Below are 21,497 nucleotides of genomic sequence, written 5' to 3' on the forward strand. Positions count from 1 at the left end.
TCTATCCCTTTCAAGTAAATTTACTCAAAATGTAAAATACTACATTTTATCATACATAGTAGTACATAGAGCAAGTAATAAAACATTAGCTGTTTTAACTGAATGGCCCTTTAATTAAACTGAAAGGAAAAACTGGATGCAAGACTGCACATATTACCTCTGTGGTCATAACAAGACAAGATGCTGTAGGATTAATAGTAACATCTCCAGTCATCAGACCAACATCTTGAAATTCTTCATACATTTCACGATATTTCTGATTACTCAGGGCCTTAATTGGGCTAGTAAATATTACACGTTGTTTTTCCCTTAAGGCCAATGCAATGGCATATCTAAAAATATTTAAAAAAATAAGAATAAAGTATTAACAAAACCTTGTCTTTAGAAGTATATGATTTAAAAAATTCTATTAACATATAAATTGTGTCCAAATTTCTTCTAATTACTTATCTTAAATACACTTTTCAGAATATTAATGTCTTATTCTACTTTCAACCAACTATTATAAAAATAATTATTATGATAAATCTGAGGTAAAATGGTCTAAATGAACAAGAACATTTTAAACTGTGGTCTCATGAAGATAATGTAAATTACTAATACCAATGGATTACCAATGTTTACCCTATTTTTTGGAAGTTAAACACCTCTGATTCTCTAGATGGGCCTCCAAAAGTTTACAGAGGCTCTGCTTGTCAGTTTATACATACACAGAGTATAAATATTAGGAAAGATAAGAAATGAAGTTTTTCCCTTTTGCATTTCACAAATTAGTTAATCCATATGTGTTTTTTCCCCTACATGTATTAGTTATCAATTTTGATTGGAAATTATGATGGGTTTCTACAGTTCTTCCATTGGGATTAATAGACTACAATATAGTTTTTTTTTGTTTTTTTAGAAAATTCAATTAAGTATTTAAATATAGACCATGAAATCAGGACTAAACTTAATACTGTGGCATATCCTCCTTAATTAAGATCCAGTTTCTACCCACAACAGGCCTATGACCTATTTGGGGAAATAAAAATAATTCATTCCAACCATCCTCCAACAGCAAAATAAAAAATTTAAAAATTAAAAGTTGTCCAAAAATGATCAAACATGAATAATAAGATATATACATGAAAGAGAAAATACACAGATGTTACAATATATTATCTAAAATGCTCACTTTTTAACCAAAAATTAGAATATATTGTGAGATCACACAATATTTACCTTTCTCTGACTTATTTGACTTAACATAATTCTCTCAAAGTCCATCTAACCTGTCACAAAAAGCAGTATTTCCTTTTTTTGAGGGCTAAATATTCCATTGTAATTCATTGTGTGTGTGTGTGTGTGTGTGTGTGAGTGTGTAGACAGACAAATATTTTATCTATTCATCTGTTGATGGGCATAGGTTACTTCCTTCCTTATCTTGAGGACTGTGAATAATGAGAATGCAGACTACCTCAAGATACTAATTTTATTTCTTTTAGATAGAAACCCAGAAGCGGGATTACTAGATTATATGGTAGTTCTACTTCTAATCTTTTGAGAAACCTCCATATTTTCCATAGCGAATGTAACCATTTATTTACATTTCCACCAACAAGTGCACAAGGTTTCTGTTCTCACATCCTTACTAATACTTGTTATCCCTTGTCTTTTTGATAATAGCCATTCAAATGGGTATTTTTAATTTGTTTTCATTTATTCCCAACTAATAAAAAGGAACCTCCTCAACCTGATGAAAGGCACCTAGGAAAAGAAAATGGCTAATATCAGACTTCATGGTGAAACACTGAATATCTTTTTTTTAAGATCAGCAACAGTCCACTCTCACTACTACTGTTCAACATTGTACTGGATATTGTCAGTGCAAAAAGAAACTGAAGGGTAACATATAAGAAGCAGTAAAAATTGTTTTTATTCACAGACAATCTGGCCAGCAATACAGAAAATCTTATGCAATGTGTAAAGCTACTAAAATTTGTTAATAAGCAAGTTTATTAACAAAGTCACGGGATAAAATATCAGCAGATAAAAACAAACTTTACTTCAGTATACAAGCTATTAGCAATCCAAATATGAACTTAAGAAAGGATGCCATCTGCAAAAGCATGAAGCAATAAAATACTCAGAGATTTAAGAAAATATGTGTAAGACCTATACTCTGAAAATACAAAATACTGTTGAGAGAAAGTAGAGATGCAAATAATGAAGGAATATACATGCTCATGGACTGGAAGAATCTATAATAATGTTAAGATGACAATTCTCCCAAAATCAATCAATAAATTCAACACAATCCCTATAAAAATTCAAGTCATCTCTTTTTGGTGGAAATTAACAAACTATTTTTAAGATTTTACTGGGGGATGCAAAGAACCTAGAAGAGCCCAATTTTAAGAAAGAGTGAAGTTAGAGGACTCTCGTTACCTAACTTCAATACTTACTTTAAAGCTACAGTAATCAAGACAGTGTGGTACTGGCATAAGAATACAGAGATCAACAGAACACAAAGTCCAAAACCAAATCCATACATATATAGACAATTTACCAGGAATTCAACAGTCAATCCAATTCAAAGATAATTCAGCAGTAAAAAAACAGTTTTTCAACTGTAACAATTTTCCACATACAAAAGATTAATTTAAATTCTACCTTTACTTCACATCAGACATAAAAATTAATTCAAAGGAATTCATAGCTCTAAGTGGAAAAAACTAATATTATAAACCTCAAAAAGAAAATACAAAAGAAAATATTTCTGATAGTGAGATAGGAAAAAATGTTTTATACTGATGTCAAAAGTATGATCAATCCATAAAAGAAAAAACTGAGAAGCTGAACATCAAAATTAAAATCATTTGCTCTACAAAAGATACCGTTAAGACAGTTTAAAGAATTATGATGCAGTAATACCAACATAATTTTAAAAATTGGCGAAAGATTGAAATAGGTATTTCACTTAATATATATACAAGCGGCTGATAAGCACATGAAAGGATACTTAACATTACTAGTCATTAGAGAAATGCCAAACCACTATGTGACATTACTATATACCCAGAAAAATAGGTACAGTTAAAAAAGATAATGGCAAGAGTTAGAGACAGAGAAAACTGGCACCCTTATCCATTATTGGTAGGAGTAAAAAAGCACACAGCCACTTTGGAAAACAATCTGGCAGTTTACTGAAGAGCTGAATATATATTTGCCATAAAAATCCAACAATTACATTACTAGATTATCTAGCCAAGAGAAATAAAAACATGCGCAAAGACTTGTACATGAATGTTTATATCTGAATTACTCATAATGGCCAAAAGCACAAAGCAATTCAAATGCCTATCAAGTGAAAAGATAATGTCATATATCCATAAAATGGAATAATGTGTATCAGTAAAAAGAAATAAACAAGTGATATATGCTAACATGAATGAACCTTAAAAATGCTATCATTAAGTGGGAAAAAAAGACACAAAAGACTCCATATTACCTGATTTCACTTATATGAAATTTCTAGAACAGGCAAAACTATTCAGACAAAGCTTATCAGTATTTGCCTAGGGTTTGAGGTGGGAGTGCCTTGTATGTGAAGGCAAACACACACAAGGAAACTGTATGTACAGAAGTCTAAAACTGGTAAGAGTTGTGCAATTGTTAAAATTTATTAAAACTCACTGAACTATATACTTAAAATGGGTGAACTTAGTGATACGTAAATTATATAATAATAAAGCTGTTTTAAAAGCTTTACATAGGAGTTCCTGTTGTGGTTCAGCAGGTTAAGAATCCAGCGTTGCTGCAAGGTACGGCACAGGTCATGGCAGTGCCATGGCTATGGCATAGGTTGGCAACTGCAGCTCTGATTCGACCTCTAGCCTGAGAACGTCAATATGCCACAGGTGCAGCTCTAATAAGAAAAAAAATGCCTTACAAGGAATAAAAAACCAAGAGGGCCAGGAAAACTATCCACTTACATAAGTAAACATACAGTACCAATATATTAATACTAGCACCAGATTTATAAATAAAATGTTATACTTGCTACATTTATCAGCTAAAGTTGGAGTTTACCTTGAGTCCCTAAATTTCCAGGGGGTCTAAAATTATAAAATCTGGTATATACAAATATATACCTCATCAGATATATATATATTTTTTACTGAGGTGAAACTCATATAACATAAAATTAACCATTTTAAAGCATACAATTCAGTGGCATCTAGTGTACTCACTAGATGCAGGTCAGTACAACCACTACCTCTTTCTGATTCTAAAACGTAATTCTCACCCTTCAGCCCAAAACCCCATTAAGCAGTTACTTTTTGCTCCCCTCCTCTCAGTATTTCCTGCATCCACCAATCTGCTATTTCTTATGAATTTATCTAATTAGGATATTTCTCATAAATGAAATCATATGGGATATTTCACACAAACGGAATCATACAATATATGACTTACTGAATCTGGCTTCTTTTACACAGTATGTTTCTGAGATTCATTAACATTATGGCATGTATCTGTACTTCATTGCTGCTACGCTGAGTAATATTTCATTGTACAGATACACATTTTATTTATCCATTCATCCACCAATGACCTTTTGGGTTGTTTATATTTTTTCATTACTGTGAATAGTGCTGCTATGAACATTTATGCATAAGTATCTGTATATCTGTTTTAAATTCTTTGGAATATTCAAGAGTGGAACTGCTGAACTGTAAAGTAATTTTATGTTTAACTTTCTGAATAACTACCAGACCATCTTCCACAGCAGTCCTCATTAGGATTTCAAAAGTGTCTATAACTCTGGTGAATTTCTTAAATTTCTCTTTATGGTTTCCTAACCCAGAGAATGACTGCAGGTTTTCAGCATACATGTGAAAATCTCCTGTACTGAAAATCTCTCTGCTTTTGTAGGAAAAATGAAAGCAGTGTTAACACTAATGCCCAGAATGCTAATGGCTATATATGTTGGCTTTAAATAGACAATGCAACAATATACCATAATACACCGATAATAACTGAATTTTAAGAAGTCAAACCTCTTTACTATATATTTGTGCCTCAGGAGGAAATTAGCTTCTGACTTAAGTATCTTCTGAAAAGGAGTGAACCAATTAAAAAATTAGTCCTACTTCACTGGACAGAACTAGAGTAGTACCAGACCATAATGTGTTTGAATCTAGGAAACAGATCAAGACTATTCTGCAACTGACTGATACCATTAGAATGATAATCTAAGATCCAAACCTTCACTCCTCTAATTCCCCTACAAAGAGAAAAATTGAGTTACACCTAAGTCAATGTCCAGACTATGGACATATGCAGTAACCAGATAGACCCTGACTGTCCCAAAGGGCAATATTCCAGAACTCATGAAGTATTTCCACCATAATGCCACAGTAAAGGCAATGATAAATAGGACGATTGGTGCCATTTTTATCTGTTTCCCCCCCCCCCCCACTATCTTCTTTATTCTTTAGGTGATCACTGTTAAGAGTACCTAATTCAGCTGCTTAGTAGGAAAGCTGTAATTTCTCCATAATGGAGAAATAAATGATAATTATTGAAAGTTAACCTGCACACTCAAACTGATTTTTGAAAAGGTGCCAAGACTGAGGGGAAAATAATCACCTTTCAACGCATGGTTCTGAGACAACTGAATATTCAGAAGCAAAACAATGAAGCTGGACCTTTATCTTATAAATTATACAAAAGATAACTAAAAATGGATCAAAGACATATATAATACCTAAAATTACAAAACTCTTAGAAGAAAATAAGGTGTAAATCTTTGTGATCTTGGACTAGGCAATGGTTTCTTAAATACGACATGAGCAACAAAAAAAAACAGATGAACTGTACTTTGTCAAATTAAAGGCATTTGTACCTCAAAAGACACTCTCAAGAATGTAAAAAAAATGACCTATAGAATGAGAGAAAATTTTTACAAATCACATATCTGACAAGGGACTACTATCAGAATACAAAATAACCACCATAATTCGACAAAATGAACAACCCAATGAACAAACAGAAAAGGACTTAAGCAGACACTTCTCCAAAGACATACAAATGACTAATGAGCAAATTTTTTAAAAAATGCTTAATATCATTAGTCACTAAAGAAATGCAAACTAAAACTACAATGAGATATCACCTCAAACCTGAGAGAATGGCAATTATCAAAAAGTCAAGAAATAACAAGTATTGTTGAGGATATGGAGAAAAAGGAACTCTCATGCACTGTTGGTGGGAATGTAAATTGATGCAGCCATTATGGAAAATAGGATGGAGGCTCCTCAAAATATTAAAAATAGAACTATGATATGATTTAGCAATGCCACTCCTATGTATTTATACAAAGAAAACAAAAATATTAAGTAGAAAAAAATATGCACACCCCTATGTTCATTGCAGCATCATTTAAAATTGTCAAAATATGGAAGCAATCCAAGTGCTCATCAATAGATGAATAAAGAAGAGGTAGTATACATACGAAATATTACTAAGCCATAAAAAGAATAAAATCTTGCCATTTGCAAAACAGATGGACCTGGAGAGGACTGTGCTAAGTGAAATAAGTCAGACAGAAAAAGACAAATACTATACGATTTCACTTAACATGCGGAATCTAAAAAATAAATAAACAAACTTAAAAGAAAAACGGAGTTTAGACACAAAAAACAAACAGATGGTTACTAGAGGGGAAGATGGTGCGATAAGGAAAGTAGAAATAGGTGAGGGAGATAAAGAGGTACAAAATTCCAGATGCAAAATAAATGAGTCATGGCTATGAAATGTATGGGGGGGGAGGGGAATATAGTCTAATAAACATGTCATATTTTTTATGGTGACATATAGTGACTGGATTTATCATGGTTATCATTTTGAAATGTATAGAAACATCGAATCACTATGTAATATACTGGAAACTAACACAGTGTTGTAGGTGAATTACACTTCAAAAACAAACAAATGTGCTGTAGACACAACTTAAAAAAAACCCCAAACCTATAGAAAAAAAGAGACATCAGATCTGTGGTTACCAAAGGCAGGGGTAGGAGCAGAGGTGAGGGAGTTGAGGGGGAATGGAAGGTTGAAGACGGTCAAAAGGTAGAAACTTCAAGTTATATGATAACTAAGTAGTAGGGATGTAATGTACAACATGATAAATATAATTAACACTTCTGAAGGTTATATATCAAAGACAGTAAATCCTAAGAGATCTTTCTCATTACAAGAAAAAAAATTATTTCTTATTTCTTTAATTTTGTATCTGTATGAAATAATAGATGTTCACCAAAGTTGTTGTGATAATCATTTCATGACAGGTGTATATCAAATCATAATGCTGCATACCTTAAACTCTGTCATTTAAATCTCAATAAAACTTGAATAATTTAAACTTCACATTATCAGAAATTAAAAACAACACACACAATATAGAGTTACAGTAATACTAATATCCATAAAACCTTAATCTTGTCTAGAAATAAGTAACGTGTGTGTATGTGTTTTTCTGGAATTCTTTTTAGAAGCCTAATTAGTTCATCTTGTACAATGTTTTACATTATACTGAGTAACTTGTAATATGCCAAAAATCCACATGAAGAAAATGATTTTGTGGATTTAAAAAAAAAAAAAACATAAAATAAATTTACTATTCAAAAAAGTTCGTAACAAGTGTTGGCAAAGATATGGAGAAACTGAAACTCTCATACAACACTGGCAGGAATATAAAATGATGTAGCTGCTGTGGAAAACAGCTAGGAGCTCCTCGAAAAGTTAAATACAGAATTAAACATGACCCAGTAATTCCCAGTATATTCTACGAATATACTGAAGAGAAGTAAAAACATGCACCTAGAGAGCTCCCTGATGGCTCAGCAGGTTAAGGATCTGGAGTTGTCACTACTGTGGCGTGCATTTGATCCCTGGCCCTGCAACTTTTGCATGCCACAAAAAAAAAAAAAAAAAAAATTTGTTTTGGCTTTTTGATCATGGCGAAAACAAAAAAAACAAAAAATGTGCTCAAACGAAAACTTGTACATAAAACTTAGCAATGTCATTCATAATAGTCAAAAAACTGGAAACACTCATATATCCATAAATTGATGAATGAATAAACAAAATGTGGTACAGCAACACAATATTGATCAGCCATAAAAAGGAATTCATTCTGATATATACTACAATACAGTTGAACCTTAAAGTCATTATGCTTAGTGAAATCAGATAGGCGACATATTGAATGATTCCAGTTATATGAAGTACCCAGAGAAGGGAAATTCATGCAAAAAGAGAACAGATTGGCCGGTAAAAGGAACTGGGGAGTAAGTAAACAGGGAATCACTGCTCAATGGGTACAGGGCTTCTGCCATGGTGCACATAATATGCCATAGTAAACATATTCGCAAACTAGGTAGTAATGACCCACAAAATAACCCACAAAAGTCAATCTACAGCAGACTGCAAAATCCCATCCATGTTAAAAAGCACAATCTACTTTCAGAATGGCCCAGTTCCTCTCAAATTTTAATAGACATATGTATCACCAGGTGATCCTGTTAAAATGAAAATTATGATTCAGTAGTTCTAGGGTGGGACTTGAAGTTCTGCCTAAAAGTTGTAGGTGATAATCATGTGTCTTGGTCCAGGATCATACTCTGAGTAGCATGACTCCAGAGCCATAGTCTTTAAATACATTTTAGAAGAAAAGACACCCATCAAAAAATTTAAAACACAGACAATATGTTGCAGGGCCAGGGATAAACATTATCTAAAAATTAGATATGTCAACTACTGGAGAACACACACTAAAAATAATGCTGAAAACATCTTTTTTTTTTTTTTTTTTTGACTTTCTAGAGCCACACTTGTGGCATATGGAAGTTCCCAGGCTAGGGGTCGAATCAGAGCTACAGCTGACAGCCTATACCACAGCCACAGCAACTCGGGATCCAAGCTGCATCTGTGACTACACCACAGCTCACAGTAACACCAGATCTTTAGCCACTGAGCAAGGCCAGGGATCAAACCCACATCCTCATGGATGCTAGCTATGTTCGTTAACCACTGAGCCACAACAGAACTCCTAAAAACATCTATTTATATCCTACACAAAGTAACAGGGACTGGCTTTATCTATCCACCTGAAATCATAAAATAAAATACATGAAACAATGACTTCAGATGCTGCATATAAGCATAGTAATCCCTGAGAAGGGTAATTCCAGATTCTAGACTGTCCAGAGTTTCAAAGCCACAGCTCCAGGAGGTGGACCTTGGAAGTTTCTCTAAGTTAAACAGACAGAGGTGGGAGTCTGGGGAGGCCTTGGCAGCTAGACTGCAGTGCAAAATAATCAGAGAGGAGAGAGTGGGACAGAGGAATAGCTCTGAACATCTGTTGAGCATTCTTTTGTCCTCAAATAAGTAATAATCAGAGAACAAGTATTGGGAAACTACCTGAAGCCAGGGGAAAACCAACCAAATGGAGCAAAGCTAAAAATGACCAAACCTTACACAGGGCTAGAAATAATTCAGGTTCCCACTGGCCACAGTGGAAAACTCATAACTCACAAGAAACTGGCTAGAATACCAAGAAACATATTAATTAAGCAGTGGAAAAAATTAGGCCTAGACTAAATGGTGCTCTAGTTCTGCCTAAAATCATAATAAAAGCAAGCCTTGAAAGGATTACATCTTTTCCAGCTAAATATAACCAGCACAAAGCTCAAGAAAATTAACAGAAATGCAAAAAATATTCAAAACCCAAGAAGGTAAAATTCACAACGCACTAGGAGGCATTAAAAAATAGCCAGGTATGCAGCAGAAACGAATCCAACTAGGAACCATGAGGCTGTAGGTTCAATCCCTGGCCTCGGAACCATGAGGATACAGGTTCAATCCCTGGCCTTGCTCAGTGGGTAACGATCCGGCATTACTGTGAGCTGTGGTGTAGGTTGCAGAAGTGGCTCAGATCTGTTGCTGTGGCTGTGACATAGGCTGGCAGCTACAGCTCTAATTTGACCCCTAGCCTGGAAGCTCCATATGCCACAGGTGTAGCCCTAAAAAGACAACAAACAACGACAACAAAAAAGAAAGTTACTACTATATTGTAACTATGCTCTATATATTCAAGAATATTGAGGAAATATTAAACTGCATGTTGAGAAGAAATATGGAAATTATTAAAAGCCCAAATCAAACTTTTACAGATAAAAAACTGAAGTCTAACACACTAGATAGGGCTAAAAATAGATTAGACTCGGGGGGGGGGGGGGGGGGGGATGAATAAATTAAAGCCATTTAAGAGAAGCTATGCAAATTAAACATAGAGAATAAATACCAAAAAATTAAAAAATAGTAACAGTACTGGAGTTCCCACTGTGGGGCAGTGGAAACAAATCCAAATAGTAAATGTGAGAATGAGGGTTCCATCTCTGGCCTCACTCTGTGGGTCGCGGATCTGGCATTGCTGTGAGCTGTGGTGTAGGTCGCAGAAGTGGCATGGATCAGGAATTGCTATGGCTGTGGTATAGGCTGGCAGCTATAGCCCTGATTCAACCCCTAGCTTGGCAACTTCCATATGTTGTGGGTGTGCCCTAAAAAGCAAAATAATATTAATAACAATAGTAATAGTACTGGTGGACTCTGAGACAACTGGAGTACTAAAGGGAACAATCTGAAGTAAAAAAATGACTAAAATTTTTCCAACTCAGATGAAAACTAATGAACCATGATCTGAGAAGCCTTACAAACTCAAGCAAAAGAAACATGAGAAGAATTATGTAAAATCACACCATAATTAAACTGCCAAAAGTCAGTGATGAAATTAAAAACAAACATCCATCAAAGCAGAATGTAAAGACGTAGTAAAGTACTGACCTATAATGAATGGAAAATTAAATCAATTACAACAGATCAGGAAATAACACAGATGAAAGAAGTGGTAGCAAGAACCACTTAAACAGTTTTTAAATTGTATTCTGTACATTCAAGAAGCTGGAGAAAAGTTAAGTACAGATGGAAAACATTAAACACACATACACACACAAGTGAAATTCTAGCAAAGAACACTATGTCTGAGATGAAAAATGCACTGAATGGGATGACAGATTAGATAATGCAGGAGAAAAGATTAAGGAATCTGAAGACACAGCATTTGAAAAGACCTGAAATGAAACACAAAGGAGCTCCCGCTGTGGCTCAGTGGTTAATGAACCCGAATAGGAACCATGAGGTTGTAGATTCAATCCCTGGCCTCACTCAGTGGGTTAAGGATCCAGCATTGCTGTGGCTGTAGTGTAGGACAACGGCCACAGCTCTGACTGGACCCCTTGCCTGGGAACCTTCACATGCCATGGGTGCAATCCTAAAAAAGCAAAAAAAAAAAAAGAAAGAAAGAAACACACAAAAAATGTACATAGCATAAGAGAATCATGATATAATTTTAAGCAGCCAAATATAACTGTGGAGAGCTTAAAGGAAAAGAGCCATAGGGAGCACTTAGAAACAAACCCCTAGAACAAGAAAACATGAAAAAAAAACTACACCAAGGCACATAATAAAATGCATAAACCACTGATAGAGATAAAAATCTTAAAAGTAGCAAAAAAAGATACATTATCTACAGAAGAATAAAATAAGGATGACAGTGGATTTCTTGTCATAAGCTATGCACATAAAAAGGCATGCTTAAAAGAAAAAAAAAGTTGAATTCTATACTGACTGAAATTATCTTTCAAAACTGAAGACAAAGTGTAAGAAAGTACACAAAGTTGAAAGAATTTTTCATCAGGAATACTACTATGCTAAAGGTATTCCCCTTCTTTAAGTAGAAGGAAAATGCCATATAAAATCTGGACCGAACATATCAATACATATCAAATCATTTCAAAAGCTGGAGTTTCTGCTGTGGCACTGTGGATTAAAACTCTGACTCCAGTGGCTCATTCAATGCCTGATTCAGAGCACTGGATTAAAGGATCTGGCATTGTTGCAGTTGCAGCTCAGTTTCAATCCCTGGCCCAGGCACTTCCATATGCAACAGATGAGGCCATAAAAATTTTTTTTTCAAAAGCGTATCAAAAACATTTCCTAAATATAATAAAATTTGTGATGCAGTTATAGCAATAAAAGGAAATTCACAGCACTAAATGCCTATATAAGAAAGAAGTCTGAAATTAATGACTTAACCTTTCTTCCTTTAAAACATTAGAAAAAGAAGAGCAAATGAAGCCCAAAGTAGAAAGAAATACACTAAATTTACTTGCAGAAATCAAATAAAACAAATTTAAACTTTTAAAAGGTACAATAAGAAACAAAGTTATTTTAAAATTTAATCTTAGAATTTCCCATCATAGTTCAGTGGTTAACAAATCCAACTAGAAACCATGAGGCTATGGTTCGATCCCTGGCCTCTCTCAGTGGGTTAAGGATCCGGCGTTGCCGTAAGCTGTGGTGTAGGTCACAGACACAGCTCAGATCACGCATTGCTGTGGTTCAGGTGAAGGCCGGCGGCTACAGCTCCGATTAGACCCCTCGCCTGGGAACCTCCATATGCTGCGGGTGTGGCCCTAGAAAAGACCAAAAAAAAATTTAATCTTAAAACTACAAGGGAAAAGAGCAAGAGAAGAAAAAGAGGATATTAATATTTATAAATATTTATACATACAACATAGGAGTACCTAAACACATAAAGCAAATATTAACAGTCCTAAAATTTAATTTAAAAAGAAAGCTACTCACTCAGCGCATACAGTTTTTCCTGCTGATGTATGTGCAGATACTAAAACAGACTGATTATTGTCAACACATTGAATGGCTTCTCTTTGAAATGCATCAAGAATGAACGGGTATTCCTATAAAAGAATTAATATCTCCATGAATATACCTAGCCACATCTGAGCACACTGTAAAATCAAGAGATGCTACTCTTAGAAGCATTCTGAGAGCATTTCTTTATGAGTCTATTTAGGAAATGTACTACCCACTAGAGAAAATAAGAAAGAGTTTAAAAAAAAAATCTTTAACCAAATAGCATAGAAGTTTTTTCTGCTAATCTCCCAATTATTATATTATGCTTACATATACACTGTATTAATCACAACATAATAATCATTATCATTTATCAAGCATACTTTATGGTAGGCACTGTGCAACACTTTTTCCACATATTATTAATCTTCACAGTGACCCCAAACATAGTTATCATATAGATGGGAACTCTAAAGCTCTGAAAAGTTAAGTCCTCAATGAAGTTCACTCAGCAGAGGCAGAACACCACAGCTATTAAACTTGAACAGTTTAGCCGTTTTTACTTAAAGAAAATGACCTGGAAATTTTCTATTAATCATTTACGGTCTATCACGGCTTCGAAATACATTTAATGTAAGTATTAGAGTTTAAGTTTCATTAGAAGCTTGTTAAACTCTCAAAACTATATGCAAAACTTATTGTACACATATATTTTTCTAGAGAACGATTGATGATTTTCACTAGATTCTCTAAAAAGTTTGAGAATCTTTTTTTTTTTAAATCTTATCACACGGGCGTTCCTGTCTTGGCTCAGCGGAAACGAATCTGACTAGCATCCACGAGGATGCAGGTTTGATCCCTGGCCTCACTTAGTGGGTTAAAGATCCAGCGTTGCCGTGAGCTCTGCTGTAAGGTCGCAAATGAGGCTTGGATTCTCCACTGCTGTGGCTGTGGCGGAGGCTGGTAGTTACGGCTCTGATTTGACCTCTAGCCTGGGAATGTCCATGTGCCATGGGAGTGGCCCTAAAAAGACAAAAAAAAAAAAAAAAATCTTATCACATGATGCTTGGTTTTCAGCATGATTGTTTACTGATTTGGCTCTCACCATATGTGACTTCAAATAGCTTCTGGAAAGTATAAAAATATCATTTAAAAGTTTACCTTCAAGATTTTTAGGAAAAAAGACTCACAAAACTATACAAACTATTGTCCCAAGTACAGACCTTTGCAGCTTTTCCAACTCTTGGTTTAAGTGGTAGATAATCTTCATCGGCAGGAAGTGCAACCTGATGTTAAGAAAAAATATATTAATCAGCTTACTATTTGAGAACCAATCCATTCAGCATTCCATAATCAACTATTTTTTGAAAAATAAGTGATAAACTAAAGTGTTTCTGACAGTCTTAGGCACCATAAAATTAAATAATCACATTTAAGAACAAGGCAAAATGCAAAAGCTACAACATTCAAAAAAACTTTCATCAGTGCTCATCTAAGAGTAATATTAATTAAAAGCATTTAAGTTTATCTTCCTAAAGAAATTGTGTTAAGGTCTAGGACCTATCTCAGCGATCTTTGTATTTTCTACGTCTAACGTACTTCCAGAAATTAATGAATGCTCAAAAAGGCCTAAAAACTGATGGGCATAAAAAGAGATGCCACTATATGAAAGAAAACTATGGGTAATAAAATGATACTACTTCCTGGAACAGGAAACTGATTTTCCTCCAGTGAAGGTTAAGATCTGGAGAGCACTCACAACATAACTAAATCCCCAAACCTTAAGCCAATTAGTGGCAAAGGGGCAAAGTAAGGTGACAGAGAAGTTAAAAATAATTTCTAGAAGAAAAACTTCAATAAACAAGTATCGGATAAGACTCAGAAATAAAGAAGTTGCAATAAATTTGCAATTCAATTAAAATCAAGATAATGTGAGTAGCATTTCAGAAAGAAATAACTAAAAACTGACCATAATTAAGAAAAGTGAAACACGGGGTTCCCTTTGTTTTGGCACAGCAGAAATGAATCCGACTGAGAACCATGAGGTTGTAGGTTCAATTTCTGGCCTCTTTCAGTGGGTTAAGGAACAGGCATTGCTATGAGCTGTAGTGTAGGTCGCAGACTTGGCTCGGATCTAGCATTATCATGGCTCTGGTGTAGGCTGGCAGCAAAAGCTCCGATTAGACCCCTAGCCTGGGAACCTCCATACGCTGCAGGTGTGGCCCTAAAAAGACAGAAAGAAAGACAAAAAGAAAGAAAGAAAGAAAAGTAAAACAACAAATTGTGTAACCTAATGCATAATACCCATAATGAATGTGCTGGAAGAAATGTGACATTCTAAATGGAATTGAAAGGTAAGACAAAAGTTAGAATTAGGTAATTTATCCAGCGCATATTATCCAAGAGTTAAGAGTTGTTTTTATTACTGAATGAACCCTTCTGGGGACAGGAATAGTTTTCATCAAAAAAAAAAGCAACCTAGAACAAAAGACAAGTTTTTGAACATTCATACCCTGAAAAGAAAGAGCAAATACAGAAGACATTAGAAACAGTCAAGGGAAAATGGAATGTTCCAGTCTTTGTGGAGGGAGGATAAGACATAACCAAGCACACTGGCAGAACAACCCTCATTAGCCTAACACCTTTTTCTTCGAGTGAATTGACTCCAACTTTGTATCCTCAAACCTCTTGATAAATAAAAGGTAAAGTTACCTGCTAAAAAAGTGAGAGGCGATAACCAAATGGAGGGCTTAAGGATAATCGTGAAGGAGTATAGAAAGAACTTCCGGCCTTCTGAGACAAAATCTGTTTGCTTATTTGTTTTTAATCCCATCTTTTTAAGGCCACAGTATCAAATTGGGTCTAACATAAGCATTAAACAAATGACCAAATGGATATTATACCTGCCAAACTGAGTGCTAAAGATAAGGAAATTTCAAGTAGAAAAACAGGTACTTAGACAAAAATATGGTTCCAAATCTACATCAAAAGCAATTTTTTGGAGTTCCCATCATGGCCGAGGAGAAACAAATCCGACTAGGAACCATGAGGTTGCTTGCGGGTTCAATCCCTTGCCTCTCTCAGTGGGCTAAGGAGCTGGTGTTGCCATGAGCTGTGGTGTGGGTTGCAAACACAGCTCGGATCTGGTGTTGCTGTGGCTGTGGCGTAGGCCAGCAGCTGTAGCTCCAATTCGACCCCAAGCCTGGAAACCTCCATGTGCCACAAGTGTAGCTCTAAAGAGCAAAAAAAAAAAAAAAAAAAAAGGCAATTTCTGTTAATTTGGAATTGCTTATTTATTCAATAAAGGCTTTTAATAGTATTCCCCAATTACCTGTAATAATAATGTAATAATGTATAAGGTTACACAGTAAAGGTAGAAGCACTTAATAAGAAAAACTGTTAAACAGTTTCCTTGTGTCCCAATGTTTATACTCTCACTGATAAAGGGCTATCAGTGACCACCACCTTGTGGCAGAACAATGAAACTGCATGTCATCAGAGCAAGACATGAAAAAACACAAGACTTGCAAAATGTTAGTTACTTGACTTTTAAGAGCATGTACTAAATACCTACTCTGGACTGGGTACCCTACCTGATTTTTTTCATAAACTTCAAAACAACCCCATGATGTAAATCCCATTATTCTAAAGTTATAAATTTTTTTAAAAAAATGTCAAAGAGGTTTAAGAAATATATTCAAGATTGTAGTTAGGAAAAGTGCAGTGCCGGGATCTAAGCTCAGGTTTGAATACAAAGCCCCAGTTTCCTCCACTAGACTAGGTGCACTGCACAGAAACTACTTACTGTTTCCAAAGCCCTTAAGGCTAAACTGCTTGTCCACTAGCAGACTAGATAGTTCAAAGCAAAAGCCCACTAATAACACCAACTATGATACACTGTGCTTACCTCATGTGTACATCCTTCAACAGTTTCAACTGATTGTACCTTGACTCTAGGCATCAAATCTGCCAAACTTTAAAAAAAAAAAAAAAAAAACACCTGTTAAAATTACATTAAATAAATGACTGAGAATTATATATGCTTATAATTCAAAATGGTCAGTTAGGATCTTTTATTATAAACACAAAACAAATTGACAGAACACTACACTATAAATCAACTATAACAAAAAAAATTTAAAAAAAATACAAACCAAACAGAATCTAAGTGGATTACTCAAAGAATTATGTCAGCTTACTTCCACTAACTATTTTGAATAAAAAGTATCCTTCCGGAGTTCCCGTCGTGGCGCAGTGGTTAACGAATTTGACTAGGAACCATGAGGTTGCAGGTTCGGTCCCTGCCCTTGCTCAGTGGGTTAACGATCCGGCGTTGCCCTGAGCTGTGGTGTAGGTTGCAGACGCGGCTCGGATCCTGCGTTGCTGTGGCTCTGGCGTAGGCCGGTGGCTACAGCTCCGATTCAACCCCTAGCCTGGGAACCTCCATATGCCGAGGGAGCGGCCCAAGAAATAGCAACAACAACAACAACAACAAAAAAGATAAAAGACTAAAAAAAAAAAAAAAAGTATCCTTCCAAAGCATCATTACTACTTCAAAACACAAAGCTGCTTATAAAACCATTACATGATAGGAAGAAAAACTAGCATAAAACAATGTTGCTATAAAGTGTTCCCTATTCTCATCAAAATCATAAGTTACACTTATCTAGATTGTCTGTTTATAGATTCTAATAAGACACAGCTGTAAATTAAAGATTTAATTTAATGTAGACAAATCATTAATTTATCCACAACTATGACTGAAGCAGATAATTTCCACACTAGATTCATTAATCTCTTATTGACTATACTTTTGATATTTATTTTATATCAACAACTACTTTGCATAAAACTCAAGGGTTACTATAATAAGCAACAATGATTTTTAAATTGTTGATATTATTTTGTAATCTATTCCTCTCGCCTGGATAAATGGTGTATCTTAAACAGTTCAGTGACACATCTACCACAATTTACAGTAGCTACTTTGCTACTGACAACAAGAGCTGTTTAAAAAAAAAAAAAGGAGTAAAATCTTCATTGTAGTGCCAAGCTATAATATGGCAAACAAGGAGTTCCCATTGTGGTTCAGCGGAAACGAACCCAACTAGAATTCATGAGGATGTGGGTTCAATCCCTGGCCTCGCTCAGTGGGTTAAGGATCCAGCACTGTTGTGAGCTGTGGTGTAGGTCGCAGATGTGCCTCAGATCCTGTGTTGCTGTGGGTGAGGTGTAGGCCAGCAGTTGCAGCTCCGATTTGACCCCTAGCCTAGAAACTTTCATATGCTGCACTCGCAGCCCTAAAAAGCAAAAAAAAAAAAAAAAAAAAAAAAAAGGCAAACAAGAAGGGAAAAGTAGTCACAATCATCACTAAAACATGAAACAGGTCAACCTAAGAAACTGGCCTCAATTTCTAGAAAGTTTCAGCTTTCTATTTGTAAAGTTCCTGTGCCAGGAATTGAACCGGAGCCACAGGAGTGACCCAAGCCACTCTAGTGACAACACTGGGTCCTTAACCCACTGCACCACAAGGGCAATTCTAGAAAGTTCCAACTTTTGAAAGTGAGAAACACCAGCTATTTCAGCCATGGGTCTCCTTCATTGTTAAGTCTTGAGATTCATAGTCACTCCTCTACTGCTACATGCTACAGTGAAAACCAGTTCCTCCTAATGTTCCTTCTCACTTATTCCTTCCAATGGGTTATATTCTTTCCCTTTATCCCACTCTTCCAGTGATCCTCTTCTTGGGACATTAACAAATAATAAGGAAATAAAGTCATTTCTTCTTTTTAAAGCTTCCAGATTCATTCTTAAAACTGGACTCTAAAGCAATAAAAATGTTCTCATCTATACTGCTTCCCATTTCCCCAAACTCAGAAAATGTTCTACATTTTTAGCTTTGTATGAATATACAAAGTATATTTATCTTCACTTCTCTATATCGGCAAATACTTCTGTAAAGTAACAATATATAAGCAATTTCCAAAATTTAGGGCAACCACCCAAGACTTGCTAACATTTATGACAGTGAAAATATTACCTTAAGTCTTCAGTTATTGACTCTTCTACCCTGAGCTTCTTTCCAAAAATGGGTTCATCTGTGCCCTCAAAGTCTGCATCTCTCTTGGTCTTTCCAATATTAGTTGTCTCTGTTTGTAATTTACCATCAAAATGTTTTCTGAAAAGTAAATGGTTTAGAATGAACTCTGCTGTATCACTTCTTACTTTAAAGGTGACCCCATAAAATATTATTCCATATATAACATATACTATTAACAGAAAAAGTCATGTAAGTAGATGCAACAAATCGAAACTAGCTAAAGCCTAGAAGACCCTAATTTTAACTAATAAAACTGAACACAACTTGTTTTTCATATTTTCTTGGAAAATCTATTTTTAAAATATTTTGCAACTCACATTAACATAAATGCTAATATACACCATATGATCCAGCAATCCCACTCCTGGGCATCCATCTGGAGAAAACCATGCTTGGAAAAGATACATGTACCCCAACGTTCATTGCAACACTATACACAACAACCAAGACACAAAAGCAACCTAAATGTTCTTCAACAGAGGAGTGGATAAAGATGCGGTACTATATACAATGGAATATTACTTGGACATAAAAAATAATGGAATAATGACTTTTATAGCAACCTGGATGGGCCTAGAAATTATCATGCTAAGTGAAGTTAGTCAGACAGTGAGACAAACATTATATGCTATCACTTATATGTGGAATCTAAAAAAGAGTAGAATGAATTTATTTGAAAAACAGAAACAGATGCACAGACTTTGGAAAAACTTATGGTTACCAAAGGAGGCAGGTAGAGGGGGAAGGATGGACTGGGGGTTTGGGATGGAAATGTTCTAAAATTAGGTTGTGATGATGGTTATACAACTATAAATATAAAAAAATTCATTGGCTTTTTTTGGCCTCATTGCAGCTGAGAGAGCAAGATGGGTCACCAACAGCTCTACTGGAGCCAACCGAGAAAATTCAGTCAAGGTCCTTGCTCTTGCTGCATCTGCTCAAACCTGCATAGTCCGATCCAGAAATACAGCCTCAGTATGTGCCGCCAGTGCTTCCACCAGTATGCGAAGGATACTGTCTTCATTAAGTTGGACTAAATGAGCTTCCTTGAATGGGTCACTCAGGACATCTACTTTACGCAGAAACAATGCTAGTTCTTTGTACATAGAATAAACATTAAAAAAAATTCATTGAACTAAAAAAAATGTTAGGAGTTCCCATCGTGGCACCGCAGAAACGAACCTGACTAGGAACCACGAGGTTGCGGGGTTCGATCCCTGGCCTCACTCAGTAGGTGAGGATCCAGCATTGCTGTGAGCTGTAGTGTAGGTTGCAGACACAGCTCAGATTTGTTGCTGTGGCTGGGGCATAGGCTGGCAGCTACAGCTTGGATTAGACCCCTAGCCTGGGAACCTCCATATGCTTCAGGTGCGGCCCTTCAAAAAAAAAAAAAAAAAAATCTCTCTCTAATGACATGACATTACTATTTGGGAGAAAATATTTTGTGGTGGTTGGATTCAATGGTCAAAAGTTGTGACAAAAAATGGTGCTTGGTGGACTGGATATCCATAGGGAAATTCAATCTGACCCCCTATGCTCGTTAAACAATAAAATCAATAAGGATATTAGATTGAGTTGTGAAAGGCAAAAACAGCAAAGCCTCTAGAATATGAGAAAATGATCTTAATGCTTTATTATGCATCATTAAATTATTAATCAAAAGGTAAGTAAGACTGCATTGAAACTAAGAATTTCTATAAATCAAAAGGTACCAGGGAGTTCCCGTCGTGGCTCAGTGGTTAATGAATCTGACTAGGAGCCATTCGGTTGTGGGTTCAATCCCTGGCCTTGCTCAGTGGGTTAAGGATCCAGCATTGCTGTGGCTATGGTGTAGGCCGGCGGCTACAGCTCCGATTAGACCCCTAGCCTGGGAACCTCCATATGCCACAGGAGGGGATCTAGAAAAGGAAAAAAAAAAAAAAAGTACCATTAAAAGAATACAGAGGAAAGATAGAATGGGAGAAATCACACACATAACTGACAAAAGGCTAAAAAAAGACAACTCAATTAAAAAATGAGCAATAGAGTAGAATAGGCACTTTACAAAAGAGGCTATCCAAATGGCCAAAAGCATATGAAACAGGGCTCAAAAACCATCAACTACCAGGAAAATGTAAATCAGACTATATAGAAAAAAAAAGAAAAAAAAAAAGCTCAAAAAAAGGAGTTCCCGTCGTGGCGCAGTGGTTAACGAATTTGACTAGGAACAATGAGGTTGCGGGTTCGGTCCCCGCCCTTGCTCAGTGGGTTAACAATCTGGCTGGCGTTGCCGTGAGCTGTGGTGTAGGTTGCAGACGAGGCTCGGATCCCGAGTTGCTGTGGCTCTGGCGTAGGCCAGTGGCTACAGCTCCGATTAGACCCCTAGCCTGGGAACCTCCATATGCTGCGGGAGCAGCCCAAAGAAATAGCAAAAAGACAAAAAAAAAAGACTATATAGTACATCGGTGGCTCCTCCAATTTTTGATCACAGAAGACTTTTCCAGTCTAAAAGTTAATAAGGATTCCAAGGATTTTTGTTTATGTAGTTTTATCTATTGATATTTACAATATTATATATTAAAACTAAAAAAATTAATTTATTCATTTAAAAATGGCAATAAAAGAACTATTAGGAGTTAACATAAATAGCATTTTT

General features: G+C 35.5%; 2 protein-coding genes across 2 annotated transcripts in view; one reads left to right on the forward strand and one right to left on the reverse strand.

The window, feature by feature from the left end:
• Positions 1-21,497, reverse strand: part of MTREX (Mtr4 exosome RNA helicase) — a 123,821-nt gene that overhangs the window by 96,279 nt on the left and 6,045 nt on the right. The window contains 5 exon segments of the mRNA XM_047760481.1: positions 158-332; positions 12,754-12,866; positions 13,986-14,048; positions 16,670-16,736; positions 18,803-18,940. Coding sequence (XP_047616437.1) covers positions 158-332; positions 12,754-12,866; positions 13,986-14,048; positions 16,670-16,736; positions 18,803-18,940 — 556 coding nt within the window.
• On the forward strand, positions 19,729-19,899 carry LOC125115788 (40S ribosomal protein S29-like). Its single transcript, XM_047760347.1, has one exon. It carries the CDS (start codon positions 19,729-19,731, stop codon positions 19,897-19,899), a length of 171 nt encoding a protein of 56 aa, XP_047616303.1.

Source organism: Phacochoerus africanus, chromosome 1 (assembly GCF_016906955.1).
Source record: "Phacochoerus africanus isolate WHEZ1 chromosome 1, ROS_Pafr_v1, whole genome shotgun sequence".
NCBI lineage: Eukaryota > Metazoa > Chordata > Mammalia > Artiodactyla > Suidae > Phacochoerus > Phacochoerus africanus.

Bases quoted from the DNA above. Each gene is read 5' to 3' on its own strand.
- LOC125115788 (XM_047760347.1), top strand. From the start codon at position 19,729: ATGGGTCACCAACAGCTCTACTGGAGCCAACCGAGAAAATTCAGTCAA.